Below are 20316 nucleotides of genomic sequence, written 5' to 3'. Positions count from 1 at the left end.
GAAGCCTCTTTGGTGACAAAGTGAAGAATCACCTATTGTGTCTTCATCTATTAGTGATTAGAGATATAACTTCTCTTCATTTCATATCTAAGGTTTAAGTGTTTGATGTCAAATCCAATTTCATGTTTCTTATTAGTGATTCATATAATTTCTAGTTGTTATCTTGTATCTAGAACATCATTTCATCATCAACTTCCTTTATAGTTGATTGATTGAATTTTGATGATGAGTTTTGGGTGTTTCTAACACTAGATCTCTTAAAATCAAAGTTAATGATTCATTTGTGATTTGAATGAGTTTTTAATGCTTATAATATACTCTAGAACACCCACACCCTTACCTACACACACACACGCATGTGACCATTCCCATGTCCACTCGCACGTGCGTACGTAAATGTATATGTACACGCTTGTTTTCTTTTTCTTTATTTAACCATTTAAATCCTCACCCAATTCCTCATTAAATGGAGTTAGACCTAACCTTAAAGCAAGATACTTATTAAATGTTTTTATCAAGTGCAATTATATATTTTCATTTTGTAAAGCTATCTTCTCAAAACCCATTCACTGTATAGAAAAAGTAATGTCCTAAGATGAGAGGGTGGCATGGGTTACCATTATACACGTAAAGTACTTATGTTCATCGATGACGATCTTGAAGAGAATTTAAGTTGTAGGAGGATTTACATAAAGACTAGGTGTGATTCAATTATCTCAAAAAAAAAGGCAAAGGTTAAAATCGAAGGAATTCATCTCGATGTCGGCATCCGAGAGATTTCTAGTTGGTCCCTGCTATTAATAGCAAGGAGGAAAGTAAGTTGGAGGAAGACGCATAAGATCCTTATCATATGTATGATGCTTCTGAAGAGGAAGAAGATAGTGAAGATAATGACAATTCAAAAAAAAAATGATGTTGATTCCTTATATGGTGTTCCAGATCCCCCTGAGGACAAGGATGGGGTCACTGGATGGAGTCACTAAAATACTAGACCATGTTTTGAATAATGCTAAGGGTGATTAAAGGGTCCTCAAGGATGGGGTCACTAAAATATTAGACCATGTTTTGAATAATGCTAAGGGTGATTAAAGGGTGGACATGAAAATCACTATAGATTCAAGGGATAAGGAAAGTAAGGGGAAAAAAAGAGTAAAAATAGCCTTCTACTAAGTGTGATTCTTCTACGGCATAAACCAGATTCTATTCCCATTATGAAATATTTGGGAGCCTCAATAGAGATTGTTTTTATGCCTCACGTTACTGCATCCACGATGGTTGAACCTATAGCAGTAGATGCCTTACTCGACCAAAATTGATCTCAATCCAGACATATCCTAATATCATATTTTTAGGATGTTACAAATGGCAATAAATTTCCTACGGTGGGAAATTTCTTTTATTTGCGGCATTTAATCGTTGTAAGACTATTACAACGATACCCAAGAATTGGGGTAATCAAACAGTCTCAACTTTATGCAAAAAAGATGTAGAAAAATACAAAACCTTCTTTTTTCTTTGAATTTCTATGCATCAAAGCATCTCGATCATGGACACCATGGCAAAACAAATGTTAAATTACGTTAGTACTTGAAAGACTAGCTCGCCATGAGCCTAACCTTGATCAAGTTCATGCCACTCTCCAAATAGTATTAGTTGCACTTCAAGTCCTACAAGCTATCCGAAACACACCTCCTACAAACCTTCATGTTGAATCCTCACATTCCTACCATGTTCGTTCTCAAACTATCATACTCCATATTCAATGGCAACTTTTAAGCAATATCAATTTTCAACAAGAAAGTAGAGGTAGAAAACACAACCACAATTCCCTTGTTATTCATCTTCTCCTTCAATTCATGTGTCATGTTTATTGTCAAAAGTCTAAATCAAAACTACATTTAGAATCATTGTATCGAGAGAAGCCTCCTAATGAAACTAAAATCTAGATTTCTAGAGTTTCCACAATGAAAACTTCAGTTGTTGGGTGTTTATAGAAGATGGAAAATGCCTTGCTTTCATGGAAATAAATAATTAGGAAAGAAACATGCAAATTGCACACCAAACAACTCCATTCAAAGGAAATAAAACATGATGATATGTCCTCCATCAAGAAAATTGTTACAAGAAATTTGAAACTTTTTTTTTCAAACTAGAAAACAGAGTTTCAGATGAAGAGGTAGCCAATTCGATAATGGCTTTGCAAGAAACAACCTTAAAAATCACCGTGTCCTAAGATGGTAGAAACAAAAAAACAAAAAACAAAAAAAAATCACCTAAAAACAAACAGCACACATATCTCACATAATAATCCATTCATTGAGGGTTTTTAAGTTTTGCACATGAAGATGACCTTAACCTGGTGAAGTGAATCATGGCACGAACCCGATATCCTTGAAGTATTCATGCTCCAGTGCTGTCCTCGCTGTAATTCTTCTGCTTGGATCCAAACACAGCATTTTCTGAAACAAAATTTATCATTAGATTAAATTAAATCAAAATTCAGTATTTGTTTGCTTTATAAATATATAAGTAGAGATTTGTTCCCTTGATAGAGAAAATAATATCATGGCGTGTTTGGTTTGCAGATTCCAAGGAATCAATGGAATTGGAATTCAAGATTACATTCCATGGAATGTTTGGTTACCAAATGGACGGAATTGTATTCTGTCATTATCCTTTAAAACTAATCACTCTCGTTATATATATTGAAATAAATAGAAACAAACATTTAAATGTACATATTTACAATAAACAAAAATATTTAACAATACCCAAGTCCCAAGGGTAAGGGGAATATGAGAGGATAGAGAAACAAAAATAGTTAATATATTAGAAACTTAGAAATGATTTGATTTGAATTTCAATCCATAGTGTATTTGTGGTGTTAATGTATTATTGAGTAAGATAAATTTGTTGAACATCAATTTCCCTTAAAAGCGTTCCAAGTTAAAGAGTAAACTTCATGAGAGAGACAAAGCAAGTATTCCAACAGGTTCTCAAAAAAAATATCATGGCTGTTTATTGGATTCCAACGGAATTGGAATTTGAGATTCCATTCTGTGGCATTCAGAACCAAAGATATTATCAGTATGAACTTACACGTAGGAGATCAAGACCAGTTTTTTCAAGATTCGGTACCACAGTTGCCAGGTCCTGAAAATTAAAGGATACAACAATTACCACTTTTTTGACTAAAGACTAAAGTAAAAAAATAAAATAATAATAAAAGATCAAAAGGTTAAAGATTAAAGTGAAAAAAGAAGACTAGTCACCTTTGAGGACCACTTTGGAAAGGCAGACTTAAAGTCAGGCAAAGAAGTCACACCAGGCCATGTATCTTCAGTTGGGGTTCCCATGATTCTATAATTAAAGAAAATAATATTAAATGAGAAGAGAATATAGTAAAGAGTAGAATAGAATTTGAATAGAACCTGAAAATCTTGAACAGTTCATCAATCTCAGAGTCTCCAGGAAAGAGAGGTCGCTGATTCACCATCTCAGCAAATATACAACCCACAGACCACACATCAACAGGAGTAGAATAGTGGCGGGACCCAAGAAGGATTTCTGGTGCTCTATACCACAGTGTCACCACCTACAAAAAGTACATCAAGCTGGCATAAGCAACGGAATCAACAATTCCATTCCCTTCCTTCCCTGATTCCATCATGAAAAAAAAAACTACGTACCTCATGTGTAAATGTCCTCACAGGGATACCAAAAGCCCTGGCCAATCCAAAGTCTGCAAGCTTTAAAGCATTGGTACGACGATCAATCAACAGGTTTTGAGGCTTTAAGTCTCTGTGGAGAACTCTATGAGAATGACAATAAGCAATGCCACGTAGGATTTGATACAAAAACGTCTGTAAAATGTAAATTCATCAAGATAACAAAAATGTGAGACTCTATGGTGTTCAAATATACTCAAAAAGGTTCACTTACTTTTACAAGACGAGGATCCTTTGAAAACTCTGGACAAGAATCCATGTGTTTCTTCAAATCAAGGTCAAGATACTCAAAAACCAGATACAATCTTTTGTCACTGTGCACAACATCCTGTAACCTGACAATGTTTCCATGTTGCATTTCTTTCAAGAGTGAAATCTCTCTGATAGCTGTGCTAGGGACTCCTTCATCTTCTTGCTCCAGACGAATCTTCTTCAAAGCAATAGTTTCATTGGTGACTTTGTCACGAGCCTTGTAGACTACACCATATGTTCCTTCACCAATCTTCTCAACCTTCTCATACTATGTTTACAAAAAGTATTGAAATCAAGTGGTGGAAATGTGAATTGTAAATATTGGAGGAAGGTAATGGGATGTGATGTATTGTACCTGGTCCATCAAAAGTCCACTGAAATGGACTTGGTTGAATCTACATCCATATAGCACCAATTAATAAAACACATTCAGAAAAACTTCATTGGTACTAAAATGACATATTGGATACAAGGCCTTTAATCAAATAAGCAGCATGAATTACTCAAAGTTATTAACAGTACTTCCTGATCTAGCATTTCATTGAAAAAGCAACATGAAGTAAATCTAGTAGCATAAAAGTAGCCAAAAAACCTATCGATTATGAAATCATTATGCCTTTAATGATTGGTAATGATCACATCAAGCATCTAAAAGAGTTCGGTAAATATCTCCAACATTTCCCCCAAATGATTCGATCTTAGTAAAAGGACTTCAGTCAATCATCCAACTGAATGTCACATCGAAATCAACAAAAGCAGTACCGATTTACTAGATGAGAAGATCGCAAAATGTAAAAAACTTAACCATCTACAATCTACGTCAGTTGAAGTACACTTCGACCAAGTCAAAGCAAAGTCACCAATTACATGTATGTTCTAAAGTAACATTTGCTATCGTTTTCAGAGTAAATGTGGTTTAATCAACAAAATTCCAAAACATATGCAATTTCAAAGTTAAAATCTAAATAAAGTACTCCAAACTGTAACGATTGCAAGCTTAGATAGTGTTGAAAATGGAAGCCGTGATTTTCAGAGGAATCGAGAGTTGTTAGCATACCTGTGATGAAGAATCTAAGGTATTTGCTTGAAAGAAGATGAAAACCCCCTCTAGGTTTTGGGGGAGAACACGGTGTGAGGGAGAAGATATATGGAAATGGTGTGTATTTAATCACCAAAAGCTATGTATTTTTATTTGTTTTTAATATTTATAAGTATTTCCAATAAATGTAAAATAATTGCTTCCTCGAGGAAAAAATGTATCTCTAACTAACAAATAAATAATAAATTTATCATGCGTTTACACCTTTGAAAGATTTTTTATCAGTATTTTTTTTTTACAATGAAAACGGGGAATGATAAAAAGTAAGTATAAAAATATTGAATTTTGGTAACATCAATCAATCACTTGAAAATGAAATTCAGTAAAATAAGTTAACTAATTTACAAACGATAAACTGTCAAATTGAACAAATTATTTAATATGGTTCGGTCGATGTCATTTACGTCCACGGACGAACGAGAGATTGATGATTTTATTAATCTTCCAATAACAATTACAATCATTCATAAAATGTTGCACTTCACTTGAGTTCTCAATAAAATGAATCTTTCTTGTTGATAAACTGCTCTAAATTATATGTTGTCAAACTCAAAATGATCACTCTCTTGAAATTTATGCACTCATATACGCATGTATCTTACATATTGATTGTTGATGGAGATGTGTGGTTATTTATGCAATCATAAAGATACCCTAATTTTGATGGGCTAAGCACATCCATAATTAGGCCCTAAAATGAATTAGCCAATCACCTCACGTCATGCAGCTGGTTCTAGAATCTATAATCTTAGGGGATGTGTGTGATCACATGTTATGCACATAAGCAACATATTCTCCATGCATGGGGCGCATTCAGCATCATACCATCATGTCCTTGAGCCTTTATGATCAAAAAAGTGCATTCTCTAGTCCAACAGCTTATTCTCCGTGTCAGGAGTGTGTTCTCCATGCTTCAATGCATTCTGATCAGGAAGAGCACATTCTTCAAGTGTTTAGTTACTTTGTTGAAGGTTAATCACATTAAGGACTTAAAATTATTTCGTCAAGAGGATTCTCTTAATCAAATGGAGAATTATCTCTTTGGTCATTCTCTCACCAAGTGGGCATTCTCTCACCGACCATTTTAATCAAGTCTTCACACCCCGACAACATCTCACTCAAAGGCTTGAACAACTTAGAGGGTGTTTGGTTTTTCTCTGCAGATCTGTGTGATCTCTTCTGTCTGCACGACGCAGACCACGCGCAGACATAAAGGTTTGCAGTGAGTTTGTTTTTCTGAAGTGCGCAGACATAAAAACGTCTGCGCTAGGTCTTCACCACACATACATGGGCCATCCTCTTCTAAAGTCTGCGAATTGCCTTTAACCTAAAAAAAACACGTCATTCTTTCTTTTCTATCTGCGCCTCCATTCCTCCAAAGTTCCCACCCTCGTAGACAGAACTATTGACCACTCCCTCTTCGCTCCGGCACCGTTCTTCGTTCATCACCTCCAATCAGCACCGCCCATCACGCCCTCCTCTCCGATCGCAGGCGAACATACGACATCTCCTCTCCGATTGCAGCGAACAGGTTTTTTCCTTTTCTCATCGTTTTTTTTTTCAGTTCCAACATGAAAATTAAGGATTAATCTTGCTGGAAAACTCTTTAATGCACTGAAATACTAGTTTTTTATATTGGAAATCCGAAAATATTGAAAAAAATAGATTTTCTTGCTTCAAATTCTTGTTAAATGTTGGTGAAAGTCAATTTCTCTCCATAACAATGCTGAAAAAGTCTATAATCTAGTTAAATTTGTTGTTTTTTTTTTTCTGAAATGGTTATGATTCAAGTTTTTTTCTTGATTAAAATATGAATTTTTGTGCTGCAAATATGAAATAATGTTGTGAACGTAGTGATTCTTGCTGAAACTACTCTTTATTGCTTCAAATTGTTGTTGAATGTACTCAAAATCATTATTTGGTTTTAGAATTATGAAATAATGATGTAAATGTTGTGATTTTTGCTGAAAATACTCTTTGTTGTCTCAAATTGTTGTTGAATGTGCTTAAAATTGTTGTTGAATGTGCTGAAAGTCATTATTTAGTTTTGGAAATATGAAATAATGATGTTAGTTGTTGACTATTTTTTTTGTTGGAATGTATATGATATGCAATACCTTATGAAATCATATTTGTCAATTTGTGAATGCTACAATACCTTATGAAATCTTATTTGTCTATGATATATTGGTTATTAGAAATGGAAGAAAAACAACAATGGACCAATAAGCATTTGAAATGCTTATTGGTTACTTGTATTGAAAAAGTATAAAGTGTTGGTTGAAAAGGATTGAGTTTTCAGAAAGATCCATGGATAAGGCTTGGAAGTGTTCATAAGGAGAATTTGACGTTGATTTGAGTAAAAAACAAATGAAAAATGCATATGACAATTTGAAAGCCAAATACACATGATGGGTATAGTTAAAAAACAAAACCGGTAACATATACAATTCTCAAACAAACACTTTTAACTTAATGGCCGAAGAGTGGGGTGATTTTAAGAAGATACATATACATTAATATATATATATATATATATATATATATATATATATATTAAACATTTACGTTTGAAGTTGCCAAATATTCTTATACTATTTTTTGTTACATTTGGGTTCAGGGGCATCCGAAGGTTGATTCATTGAGAACAATTCCATTGCCTTTTCCAGATCTTTGTGCACGTCTTTTTGATGGAAATAGTGTCACTGATAATTTTAGGAGTTACTCAACCCAATCATCATCAATAGTTGGAGCATCCTCTTGTCGTGTTCCACCCATTCAGATTACCGCCACCCTTTTTATTGCAATAGATGATGATGGTGATGACACTTCCCATCATGAGCCACCACCTTCTGCTGCTTCAACATATGTTGTTTCACCATCCAGTAACCCCAACAAAAGGCTAAACCCTCAACTCCTATAGCTCCTAATGCCTCACTGTCTGCTTCTTCACCTGATGGAACTTCTATTACTGCTGACGATTTAGAATTTGAAATGAAAAAAGTTCTACAAAGTTTGACTAAAGGGTATACAATCCTCAATGTTTAGAGAAGTTAGAGGTACTTCAGTTAGACCCTATATATCCCTTACGCTTTGTTACATATCATATTTTTGGAGGGACCATGAACATGAAAGAGATGTGGATGCATTTGCCTGATGTTCCCGAGAGATTACGAGGATGGCTTGAGTTGACAGGTACAAGTTTAGGAGTTTTGAAGGAAGGAAAGATTGTCCGATGATTTTTTTTGTGTTGAAACTATTTGTTAGGTCCTTTTGCCTTTGTTGTAACTATTTTGTTAGGTCTTTTTGCCTTTATTGGAACTATTTTGTTAGGTGTTTTTGCCTTTGTTGGAACTATTTTTTGTTATTTTCCTACTTGGAATATGGTCAATGTAGTGTTATTTTGCTACTTGAAATATGGTTTATGTAATGTGTTTTTTATACTTGAAATATGATTAATGTAGTGTTATTTTGTTACTTTAAATATGGTTTATATAATGTTTTTTTTGCTACTTGAAATATGATTATTGTAATGTTTTCTAAAGTTTTACTTTGTTGTTTTAGGTTCATAATGGATCATGATCAAAAGATACTTCTCGTAATTCTTATATACCTATACATCTGTTATTTTGGGAAGAGGGGTGTGAAACAATTACGGGATAATGATTCGGAAATTACGGGACATGAATACACATTATAGTTATTGCATTGTAATCATTTACAATGTGTTGAAGTATTGCGCATGTCCCGTGACTCTTTTGTATGACTATGTGCTCATTTTAGAGCAAATTACTCATTAAAGGACAACAAGCATGTATCGGTTGAGGAAAAGATGACTATGTTTTTTTATGATGAGCGGCCATAATCAACGTTACGTGATTATCAAGCGGAGATTTCAACACTCGAAGCAAACAATTCATAATTTTTTATGAAGTGTTGGAAAAAATGATGTTTTTCGCACAAGACGTTATATTACCAACTTCTTTTAATCCGAAATCAAATATTCCTGGACATAATAAGAGGGTACAACGGGTTTTCAAAGGGGTGGTTGGTGCATTTGATGGCACTTTGATACATGTTGTTGTCCCTACTAAGAAACAAGACTTATATAGAAGTAGGGGAAAGGGAGATTGCTACCAAAACATAATGGCAATTTGTGACTTCAATATGATTTTTACATTTGTTGTGGCCAAGTGGGAAGGGGTAGCGCACGACTCTAGAATATTATCAGAAGCAGTAGCCGATCTACAAGCATCATTCCCATTTCCACCATCACGTAAGTTTTTGTTTTATTAAATATTTTTCTCTTAGTTTAAAAATCGATTACTGCTTTGCATTTTTTACAAACAAATATTATCTTTGTGATGTCGTGTGTGCACACATTCGAGGATTTATGGCCCCTTATCGTAATGTGAGGTATTGGCTTGGAGATTTTCATCAACGACGTGCATTGACCAATAAAGAAAAACTGAACCATGGACATGCAAAACTTCGGAATGTCATTAAGTGTTCTTTTGGTGTTTTGATAGCACGCTTCTTTATATTGAAGAAGATGGCACCATTCCCGTTTGTTACACAAAGAAACATTGTCATGACATGTTTCGCGCTTCATAATTTTATAAGGAGAGAATGATTAAGTGATGAGTATTTTGCACGGTACGATGAACCCAATGTCTCGTTTCGAAATAACAATGTGGTCGTCGATGATGATGAAGACGGGATTCCAACACATGGTACTGTAGCATATTGTGAATATATAACTCAGTTACGGGATGAAATTGTTGAGCAGTTGATGCACAATATATATTGAATTGGTTTAAATGAAATTGTTATTGTAAAACCAAATTTTTTTATTATGTGACTAAGTTAGTTGCATGAATTTTATTTTCAATGTTGTATGACTATTATTATTAAAATTTTGGTGTTGAAAAATCATTTTAAGTTTGTAAAATCATTTTATCTAAAATTCAGTTTATTTCAGCAGCATACAGACGTTAAAAAACAAACAGTCTTCTTATTGCAGACTACAGACGTTTGGTCCACCTATTATGCTGCAGAGGCTAGCTGGTGTGGTCCGCAAACTGCAAACATTTTAGCTTCAGAAAAATAAACAGCACCTTAGTCTTTTTTTTGTTATACAACTCCTCAACATTTCTTAATATCTCCCACTCTCTATCTCTCCTTCCATCCTTTTTCCCAAACTTATGGTTGGCCAGTTGAAGTCATGCAAAACTTTAATCTCTCATTGGTAACCACCTTGGTAAACATATCAAATGGATTATTTGTTCCAATTATTTTCTCCATATTCAGAGTTCCATAATTGATTAACTATCGAATTAAATGGTACCTCATCGAAATGAGATTGAATTCTTTGTCGGGTGAACTACATTATGGTTGTCACAATGCAATACATAATCCTTCTTATGCATTCCAAGCTACAATATGAAGTTCTTCAACCATATAAGATTTTTGGTTGCTTCTACACGATCCATATATTCTGCTTATGTGGTTAAGAGAACAACACTCTTTTGCAACCTAACATACAATTGATTGTTGTACCTATGATCGTGAACACATAACATGTTGTGCTTTTACTTGAATCAGCACATCCTCCCAAATTTGCATAAACGAAACCTTATAAGACTACCCCTTTCTTTTGAAACATATGGAAATCTCAAAACGTTTCTTTAAAGTGGTGTAACAACCTCTTTAATCCTTCTTAATGCTCTTTTTTTGGATTTGACATGAATCTGCTCACAACTGCCACTCCATAAGCAATGTGTGTAACACCCTAATTTCTTTAAAAAATGAATATATTAAATGTTTTCTCAAAACAAACCGAATAAAAACTCTTATTATATTTAAAGTCAAAAAGACAATATGAAATAAATAATGTAATGAAAGTTTTGAACTTAATTTAAAATACTAAATATGAAAATTACTTTTCTTTAAAATTATCATAAACATTAATTTGTATAAAACATAAATAAAAATATAAAGGCAGAATACTTAAAGGTCATGAACATTATTATCGAGTGCGATACAATCATGTTGAATCTCTTGTTTTCCTGAAAAATGTTAATAAACAACGAGTAATCATAAATCTTAGTGACCACAAACATGACTTACCCATTATATCAATCATATACCTTCATATATAACATACTTTCACGATTCATACATCACATAAAACATAAGTTCCTAACACATACTGTTGGTACCAACTACTTTCCTATTTGTCCATAGTACCACGAGGGTATCATGGATGTGTTTCTTTTCCTTGCCTACTCTAACCCGGAGGATATGTAACATCCAAATTTTCAAACCAAAATTTTCGTTTTAATTAACCAACAACATTGGTCATAAAATCCCATCTCAATAAAATCTCAAGTATCAAATACAAAGCATCATAATAATATCATAGTGTCCCAAAATATATAGAATAACAAACTACAGGCGAATGTGTATAATCAACCCTTTGCCTTCCTGCGATCATCAGAAGTACCTAAAACAAATTTAATCAACAATTGTAAGCATGAATATTAGTGAGTTTCCCAAAGTATCACATACAACACGTCACAAATAAGCAGTTATGGGTTATCAACAACCTTGGGGACTACCCAAAGTCTCGGTGGACAAATAGCACGCCCTGTGGATTATCAGCAATCCTAGAGACTACCCGAAGTATCAGTACACACAATAACACATATCATAGTAACAACAAATAGACCCAACTGTTTAACACATATATTCTACCATACAAGTAAGAATAGTGAGGAAACTCACCTCATATAGGTGACTGATAGAACTCACAGCCGAACTGCCGGAACTAAACTTCACATATTAGTTACACTCAATAACCCTAATTAACAATTAACGTAATTTTCCATACTTAACTAGTCCCAAGCCAAGTCTGGTCCATAATTAGGGCAAAATACTATTCTGCCCCTTCAAATACCAAAACCCTCACAAATTGACCAAAAATGCACACTTTGTCAAAAAGTCAAAGAAAGTTCAAGGTCAACACTTTAACCTTACGCTCGACGTACTCAACTCTACGTTGGGCGTAGAGCTGACTATGTTGGGCATGGTCAAATTTACGCTCAACGTACAAGGCCTAAAATCATATCCCATCTTTTAAGCTCTTAATCATCAAGACACTTTACCCCAACCCTAGATCTGACCCTAAAAGACATTCTAATCCATAAAGTCTCTAACTTTATGCCTTTTCATGCCTAAAGAGAGCTAAATCCCAAAACCCTAACTTCTAACATGACCAACAACTCCATAAATTATGCATGGATGAAAGGGAAGGACCAAACTTGCATTTTTATGACATTGTGCACTCTAAAATGTCTGAAAGGACAACTCAAATGGTATGGAGTAGTACATACACATAAAGACTAATGTTTTAGGACCAAATGAACATAAATTTAAGCTTGTACAAGATCTAGCAAAACAAGCCTCTAGGTATAAACTCTTAACCTTATGGAGATGAATAATGAGGTGTAGATTATGGATCCAAGAGCGTGAGTGCACCACCACTTCTTCAATGATCTTCCTTCACCACCAAGAACACTCAAAAATCATTCAAAGGCTTCAAAACTCACTCACAAGGGCTAGGGTTTTGATATTATGGTTGAGAGGGATGGAGGTTGGTCATAAGATGATCCAAGGAGGAATAAGATGCTTAAATAGGGGACATAACCCTAAAATTTTGGTTAAGATGGATGGAGGTTGGTCATAAGAAGGTCCAAGGATGAATAAGATGCTTAAATAGGGGACACAACCCTAAAAATTTAGGGCTTAGGAATAGCTCGAGTACGCCTAACGTACTCAACGTGTACGTCCAACGTACTCAACCTAAGTCGCGATCCAAATGTTGACTTACGCCCAACGTACAATCCTTGTACGCCTAACGTAAGGGCTTACTTTACAAACAATTAACATTTTAAAGGTCAAAAATGGAAATACCTGGCAATGGGTATTACAATTCTCCCCCACTAGAATCAAACTTCGCCTTCAATGTTATCCGCTATGAAAAGATCAGGGTAATGCTCACGCATATCATCCTTGGGCTCCCAAGTCCACTCAGATCCTTTCCGATGTTGCCACTGAATTTTGACCAAGTTTGCTACCTTGTTCCTCAAGGTATTCACCTTCCTATACAGAATCACCATCGGCCTTTCAATGTAATTCAGGAGACCATCGACCTGAATGTCCTCCAAAGGAACCACAGTTGTATCATCGGCCACACACTTCCTCAACTAGGAAACATAGAAGGCATCATGAATCTGACTCAACTCCTCACACAGCTCTAACCGGTATGCCACCTTGCCCACTCGGGCTACCACTCTAAAAGAGCCAATAAACTTGGGGACCAATTTGCCCCACTTCCTGAATCGGATAACGCCTTTCCTAGGTGATACCTTCAGGAGCACCAAATCCCCAACTTGAAATTCCAATTCAAAGTGTCTTCGATCCGCATAACTCTTTTGGCGGCTTTGGGTTGTCATCAATCTCTGTCTGACCTGTTGGATAAACTCTATCGTCTTGAGCACTATCTCAATGCTCCCCATGACTCTTTGTCCGACCTCTCCCCAACAGATAGGAATCTGACACTTCCTCCCATATAGGAGCTCGAAAAGGAGGCATGTCAATACTATCATGATGGTAGTTTTTGTAAGAAAACTTAGCCAACGGAAGGCAGGAGTCCTAACTCCTACCAAAGTCAATGATGCATGCTCTCAACATATCCTCGAGCATGTGAATAGTCTGCTCGCTTTTCTCGTCTATCTGCGGATGCTAAGCGGTACTGAAATGCAATTGAGTACCCAAATCCTCATGAAAGCTCTTCCAAAATCTGGAAATGAAATGAACATCCCAGTCTGACACAATGGAAGTCGACACCCCATGATGAGCCACTACCTCTCAAACGTAAATATCGGCCAATTTCTTGGCCGAAGGGCTATCATATATAGCTAGAAAGTAAGCACTTTTCATCAAACGATCGACTATCACCTAGATAACATCAAAACCCTTCGCAGTCTTCGTCAATTTCATAATGAAATCCATCCTAATTTGCTCCCACTTCCACAATGGGATCTCTAAGGGATGGAACTTTCCATGAGGACGCTAATGTTCGGCCTTAACCTTCCGGAAGGTCAAGCACCGCTCCACGAACCACGCCACATCCCTATTCATACACGACCACCAATAGCCATGTCTCAGGTCATGATACATCTTTGTAGCCCCTTAATGAATGGATAATCTCTACTTGTGGGCCTCATCCATCAACACCTGCCAATCCCCACCAGCATAGCTGCATAGGGCACTCGAGCCTGACGATGTAGTGTCAATAATCCCCGGCTATCAATATCAAAGGCTGAAACCTGACCAACCTCCCGTTCACTCTTCCGATCCTCCTCCTTGATGTTCAAGTTATCCATGCTTGTTGGAGACTTTATGCACCATGTTTGTTGAAGATTCAAGTTTCTGACTCGCATATTCACATATCTTAGAAGATCCAAGTTCCAGTTACATATTCAAGATGTTCAAGTTATCCACGCTTTCAGAATATATCTCGCCACTACTACCCAAGGGGAGTCTGTTCTTTTTGATCACTTTTATTGTTTTTAAATTATTTTATGCATATAATGAGGGCATTGTATGCAATAAGTGTGGGGTAGGTGTCAAAAAGTAAATTGCTAGAAAATTTTAAAATTTAAAATTTAGAAATAGATTTGAAATAATAATCTAAAAATTAAATCTAGTAATAGATTTAACTTAAGTTGCTAGTTTGTGTGTGTGATGATCTGATGAAAGCTCAAATGTTTAATTGAGCCAACATATGTTATAGTATATTTGTTGTTTCCCAAGTCGTAGTGAAAAGCCATGAGATATGAAAGGTAACCTGGTAGTGTTTATGGCATAAAAAGTTTTTGCATCTTGTACCTGAAATCTATCCAGTAGAGCTTATGTAGTCATTGCACTTAAACTAATACCTCTAACCAATAAAGGTTGAGGTTAAGCTCCCTTGCTTAAGCATGTAGGAATTAAGCGAAAAAAATAGAGTTATTTAAAAAAATAGAGGAATTACCAAAAAAGTTGTAAGAATTTTGGAGCTGTCAAAGTATGCAGATCAGAAGATCAAAATTATGAAGAATCAAAAGTGAAGATACCAAAAATCAAACAAAAAGGTGGTGAATTCAAAGAAATCAAAGATTAATTATTCAAAGAAGTGAAGAATTCCAAAAGAGCTCTATTGTGGTATCTAAAGTTGTAATTTTTCTAGATTATGTATGTTTGGGTAGCTTAACTAAAAATACCTTGAGGTTAAGAAAGATTTATGAGGATTGATTCGGAGGGTTGCAAAAATGAGTGTTGTATAAGCTAAGGGGCGACAGTTCATAAGGATCGTGAGTATTTAGGATTGGGAAGTTATTAGGATTTTAGACACATATATACGCATTGAGGTTTTGATATAATGGTTGAGTTCAAAATGAATTGTCTTGTGTGATGTTAGTGATGAGAGTTTGACTTATAATAAATTAGTTTTTTTAGGGCAAGCAAAAGATAAGTGTGTGGTATTTTGATATTGCTATATTTATACATATTTTAGGCATTATTTTAATGCATTTTTTATTAATATTTTGGTTATTTGCAAAGATATATGATACTTATGAAATCAAATTGAATTTTGCAGCCAAAAAGAATAATCTTGAAGAATAAGGACTATAATTGACAAGAGGATGAACTTTGGAGACTTGAAGAATTTAGAAGAAAAAAATCCATGTGAAAAGCCCAAATCACGACGTGGTGAAGACTTACACAACGTGGAGTGAGTGTTCTAGAAGATAAGTGCACATGAAGTCAGAATCCTTGCCCGATAAGGATTCATCTCAAGTCACGACGTGAAATCCACGTCCACGTTGTGGAGCGAGAATATTCCAAAAACTATATATATATATATATATATATATATATATATATATATATATATATATATATATATATATATATATGCATTCACTTTCATGAATTAAGAAGGTTGGGAGGTTTTTCAGAGAGACTTATGGAGAAAAATTACCGGGAGATAAGTGCGAAAAAGCATTCATTGAAGGAGGGTCAATTGAAGATCAACAGATTGAAGAATACTTTCATCATCTTTGTTTGGTACAATATGATTATGTCGATTTTTTTTGGATTTGTGTTCTTGATTTCAGCCATGAGTAATTGAATCTAGTAGCTTTTGTTTAGGTAGATGAAGCTTTAACTTTATGGTTTGATTATTGATTTATGGATTTTAATTATTGGTTATGAGCTTGTGTTTGATTATATCTACCTAGCATGTTAATAGTTGATACTTCAATTGCTTGAATTCAGGTTTTATGTAGCTTAGTGAACATTAAATTACATGAACTTGTTACCTAGTAATTTAGTGACCATTCAATTGCTAGAGCTAGGATCGATCCAATATTGGGTAAATAATATAGTTGTGTTAGATAACATAAATTGTGATCACAATTGTGTTTATTTGGATTAATCTTACATAGCTTGCCTACATCTTATATCTGATTTTGTGTTTGCTTGTGTATGACCATACATAATTTTACATGAATTAGAGAAAATATTAGTAAATTTGGACTTGAATCGCTAATAATATAAAATTTGGTAACCAACTTTAAAAATCCATAATTAGTAGCTAACCATAGAGGAGAAGTAGATTCGAACCAAATGGAAGTGTTTTTAATATATTGATTAAATTCGTTAGTTAAATAATTAAGTTTGTCTGAACTTGCAAAATCAGATAAAAACCAATTAAACTTTTGCTTAATTTTAGATTAATTTTTAGTAGTTAAATTAGTTAATTAAATATGTTCCTTGTGTGTTCGATACATGTATATTGAGCTATAATATTTTCAACAAGGTACACTGCCTTAGGTAATAATTAGTTTCATTAGTAGGATAAACTAGTGCATAATTATTTTAGGCCCATCAATCACAACAAAAAGTTTGAAACAATGAAGTCTTGACATGTTCACCAATAACTTAATAAGTGCCCTGGCTATAGAAAAAAATATATATGAAATTTAAAGAAGTGTAACAATCAAAACAATCAAATGGTGTAACAATCAAAACAATCAAATGGTGTAACAATCAAAACAACCAAATGGAGGAATACTTCACTTAGAACTTGGAATTTCTCTTTTTTTTTTTAATTGCATGACTCTTTATTTGAAAACAAGCTCCAACAGCTTAACCAAATACAAAAAGAGTATAAAAAAGTAAAATTAGACCGAGAGATATTACAATTTTAGGAACAAGATGAAACACTAAAAACTAAGGTGAGTTCAGCCAACTTTAATAAAGCAACCAACTTTGAATGGGCATATTTTTTCTTAGCCAATATCAAGAAAGCATGTTAACCATAGTTTAGACACCAAGTAAGATCTTTAAGTACTTCAGCACCATTGTGGCAGCACCCTACTCCAGAAACACTTAGTGAGTGATCAATTCTTAAAATCTTGAAATAACAACTGATTATACTTATGTAGCCGATTACATAATTAAATTCAAGTTAGAGTTATGCTTTGTGACTACTTCATAAATAAAAAAGATGGAACAACAAGACAATGACAATAATAATTGAATTAATTTATTGAGTTTCAAATTTCTAAATTAACGTGATTCTTGAAACATTTATACTTAGATTAATAATAATAATAATTGTTATCAATCCCATATGGGCATATACAAAGAATCAAATATCACATATTGTCACACCCCGAACCGGAACCGCGGAAACGTCCGGGGGTTGGGTGACTTCGTCTTGTAATATCATCACAGTGTAAATAATTAAATCAAGACAAAATCATCATCACACATACAATAATACAATCGTCATTGTTTACATCAGTGTATTGGATTACAAATTACATTCCAACATAATAAGTGTATGATGATAACAAAAATACGACAAAATCCATGTGTTCTTGGTGACCAACCTGCTTAATGAGTCCCTGAGAATACAAGTTATTTTAAAAACGTCAACATATATAATGTTGGTGGGTTCATAAGCATGTTTGTATAAAAAGTTTGTATCACTTTGTAACACACCAGAAAATCCGATATTTTCTGTAAAAATGGTTTGAACGTTTTGTATCAAATCTTGTATTAAAGCATGCGTGTTTCTGTTTTGAAAATGTGTAAAGAGAGCATTCAAGGAACATCCTATAATGTAAGTTTCCCAAAAAATCCGATATTTTCTGCTTGTAAAAGTGTTATAGTCTTAAAACCTTAAGACCGTAAAATGGTGTTTGTATAGTATTGTAACTGCAGAAATGTATATGTATTCCGTAAATTTTACAGTGGAGTTAATTTCTATGTGAGTCGTTATAACCATGTTTGATATGATTGATCTGCCTGTCATGACATTTTTCAGGCGTCGCTTGTTTAAGGTAAGACATTTGTCACCCTAGACTGGCCTAGTCTAGTAGTAGCGAACAGCTCAGGTGCAGAGCTGTCAACCCTGTATAGATCTATACACAAACTCTCGCTCTCCCTCTAGGAGACTTTGATTATAACTATAGGACCAAAGGTTGTACACTAGGTAGGTACGAATGAAAAAACGTCTCACAAGAACCTTAACTATGTTTACGCGAATATTGTAACACACTATTTAATGTTTTAAATAACGTTTATGTGTATGTATTTAGGTACAAGGCCCAATGTGTATGTACATGAATGAATGAGGCCCTATAAGCATGAAATGAGTATACAAGGTCTGTCGAGCATGTAGATGGGTTAACAAGGCCCAATAAACATATAAGGAGTATACATGACCTATCATTTATCAAGCATGTAAATGGGTCACTAAGGACAATAACATGTAATGAAAGTATTAGGCCCAATCAACATGTAAATGGGTCACTAAGGCCTAATAAACATGTAATGAATGTATCAGGCCCAATAAGCTTGTAAATGGTCCCCAAAGGCCCAATAACATGAAAATGGATAAACAAGACCCAATAAAAGTGAGAATGACGTGATTAGCCCGTTTGTTATTATATTGCTTGTTTTAGCTCAATTATTTACCAAAATGACACAATAGGGCCCATTTTTTGTAAAAATGACAATCTTGGCCTATTAAGCCGAAAATTTACAATTAAGGCACATTTTTGGTAAAAATGACATTTTAGTCCCATTAAGACCGAAAGCTTACTTTTAAGGGCTTATTTTGTATAAAATGACATTTTCAACCCACTTTTGATAAAAATAACATTTTGCCCAACATTTTATGGAAAAATGACATTTTCAGCCCATTTAACCGAAAATTTACATTTTTGTCCCATGTTTATTTAAAATAAAAATTTAATCCATAAAAAGTCAAATATTACCTTTTTAGGCTCATGAAACCGTGAGTTTCTAAATAAGACCCATTTTTGTGAAAATCGACAAATTTAGCCTATTAAAACCGTGAAGGCCCAAATAGAAGCCCATTTTGTGAAAATTTATGTAACGCCCCGTTCCTAAGAGTACCTAATTGTGAGTCCTCGGAATTTAAGAGAAGTGGTATTTTGATCTTCGTGTGGGAAAAGTGGAATAATAAGGGCCAAGTATGAAGTTTGGGAACTCGTCGAGTACGCCCAGCGTAAGCTGGGATTACGCCCAACGTAAGGCGTATATGGACGCGGGTGCAAGGATGAGTACGCCCAGCGTACTAGAGGTACGCCCAGCGTACTCTCAGAGTTCTAAAACCCTAAAATTAGGGTCAGCCACTATATAAGGAACATGTTGGTGCATACCCTAGCCTCCTTAAGCTCACCCTTAACCTCAGAAACCCATATTCCCTCCATTGTTGGTTGTGTTTGGCCTTGGAAGCTCATTTTGGCAAAAGAAAAGCTAGAAGAAGAAAGGAGAAGTTGTCAAAGAAGGGAAGGATCGATTGGAGCTTGTAGATCTGAAGAGATATCATCCTTTGGAGCTTATTTGAGGTATAAAGCTTCTTGCTTGCCATTTATTCTGCATAGATCTAAGTGTTGTGAAGTTTTAGCATCTTTCTTGTCCCAAAGTTCTCATCTTGATTCATGCTTGGTGTTGGCCGAGATTATCTGTCCTTTCAGACCTTTGGAGAGGTCTTGAGTGAGAAAAATGAGGTCCCAAGGGCTGTAGTTGTTCCATGTGTGAGATATATAGGTCTTAATGGATTAAGACCTTGGATTAAGAGCTTTTGGA

General features: G+C 34.7%; 1 protein-coding gene across 1 annotated transcript; it reads right to left on the bottom strand.

Annotated features, from left to right (window-relative positions):
* Positions 1 to 2051: 2051 nt before the first annotated feature.
* On the bottom strand, positions 2052 to 5172 carry LOC111878510 (cell division control protein 2 homolog A). Its single transcript, XM_023875020.3, has 8 exons — positions 5038 to 5172; positions 4336 to 4375; positions 3943 to 4248; positions 3690 to 3863; positions 3432 to 3595; positions 3273 to 3360; positions 3100 to 3153; positions 2052 to 2459 (listed from the first exon to the last, which is right to left on the bottom strand). Exons 2-8 carry the CDS (start codon positions 4342 to 4344, stop codon positions 2370 to 2372), a joined length of 885 nt encoding a protein of 294 aa, XP_023730788.1. The 5' UTR covers positions 4345 to 4375; positions 5038 to 5172; the 3' UTR covers positions 2052 to 2369.
* Between the last annotated feature and the right edge of the window lie 15144 nt (positions 5173 to 20316).

This window comes from Lactuca sativa, chromosome 4 (genome assembly GCF_002870075.4).
Source record: "Lactuca sativa cultivar Salinas chromosome 4, Lsat_Salinas_v11, whole genome shotgun sequence".
In the NCBI taxonomy this organism is placed as follows: domain Eukaryota; kingdom Viridiplantae; phylum Streptophyta; class Magnoliopsida; order Asterales; family Asteraceae; genus Lactuca; species Lactuca sativa.
This window is presented reverse-complemented; position numbering and strand designations above follow the sequence as displayed.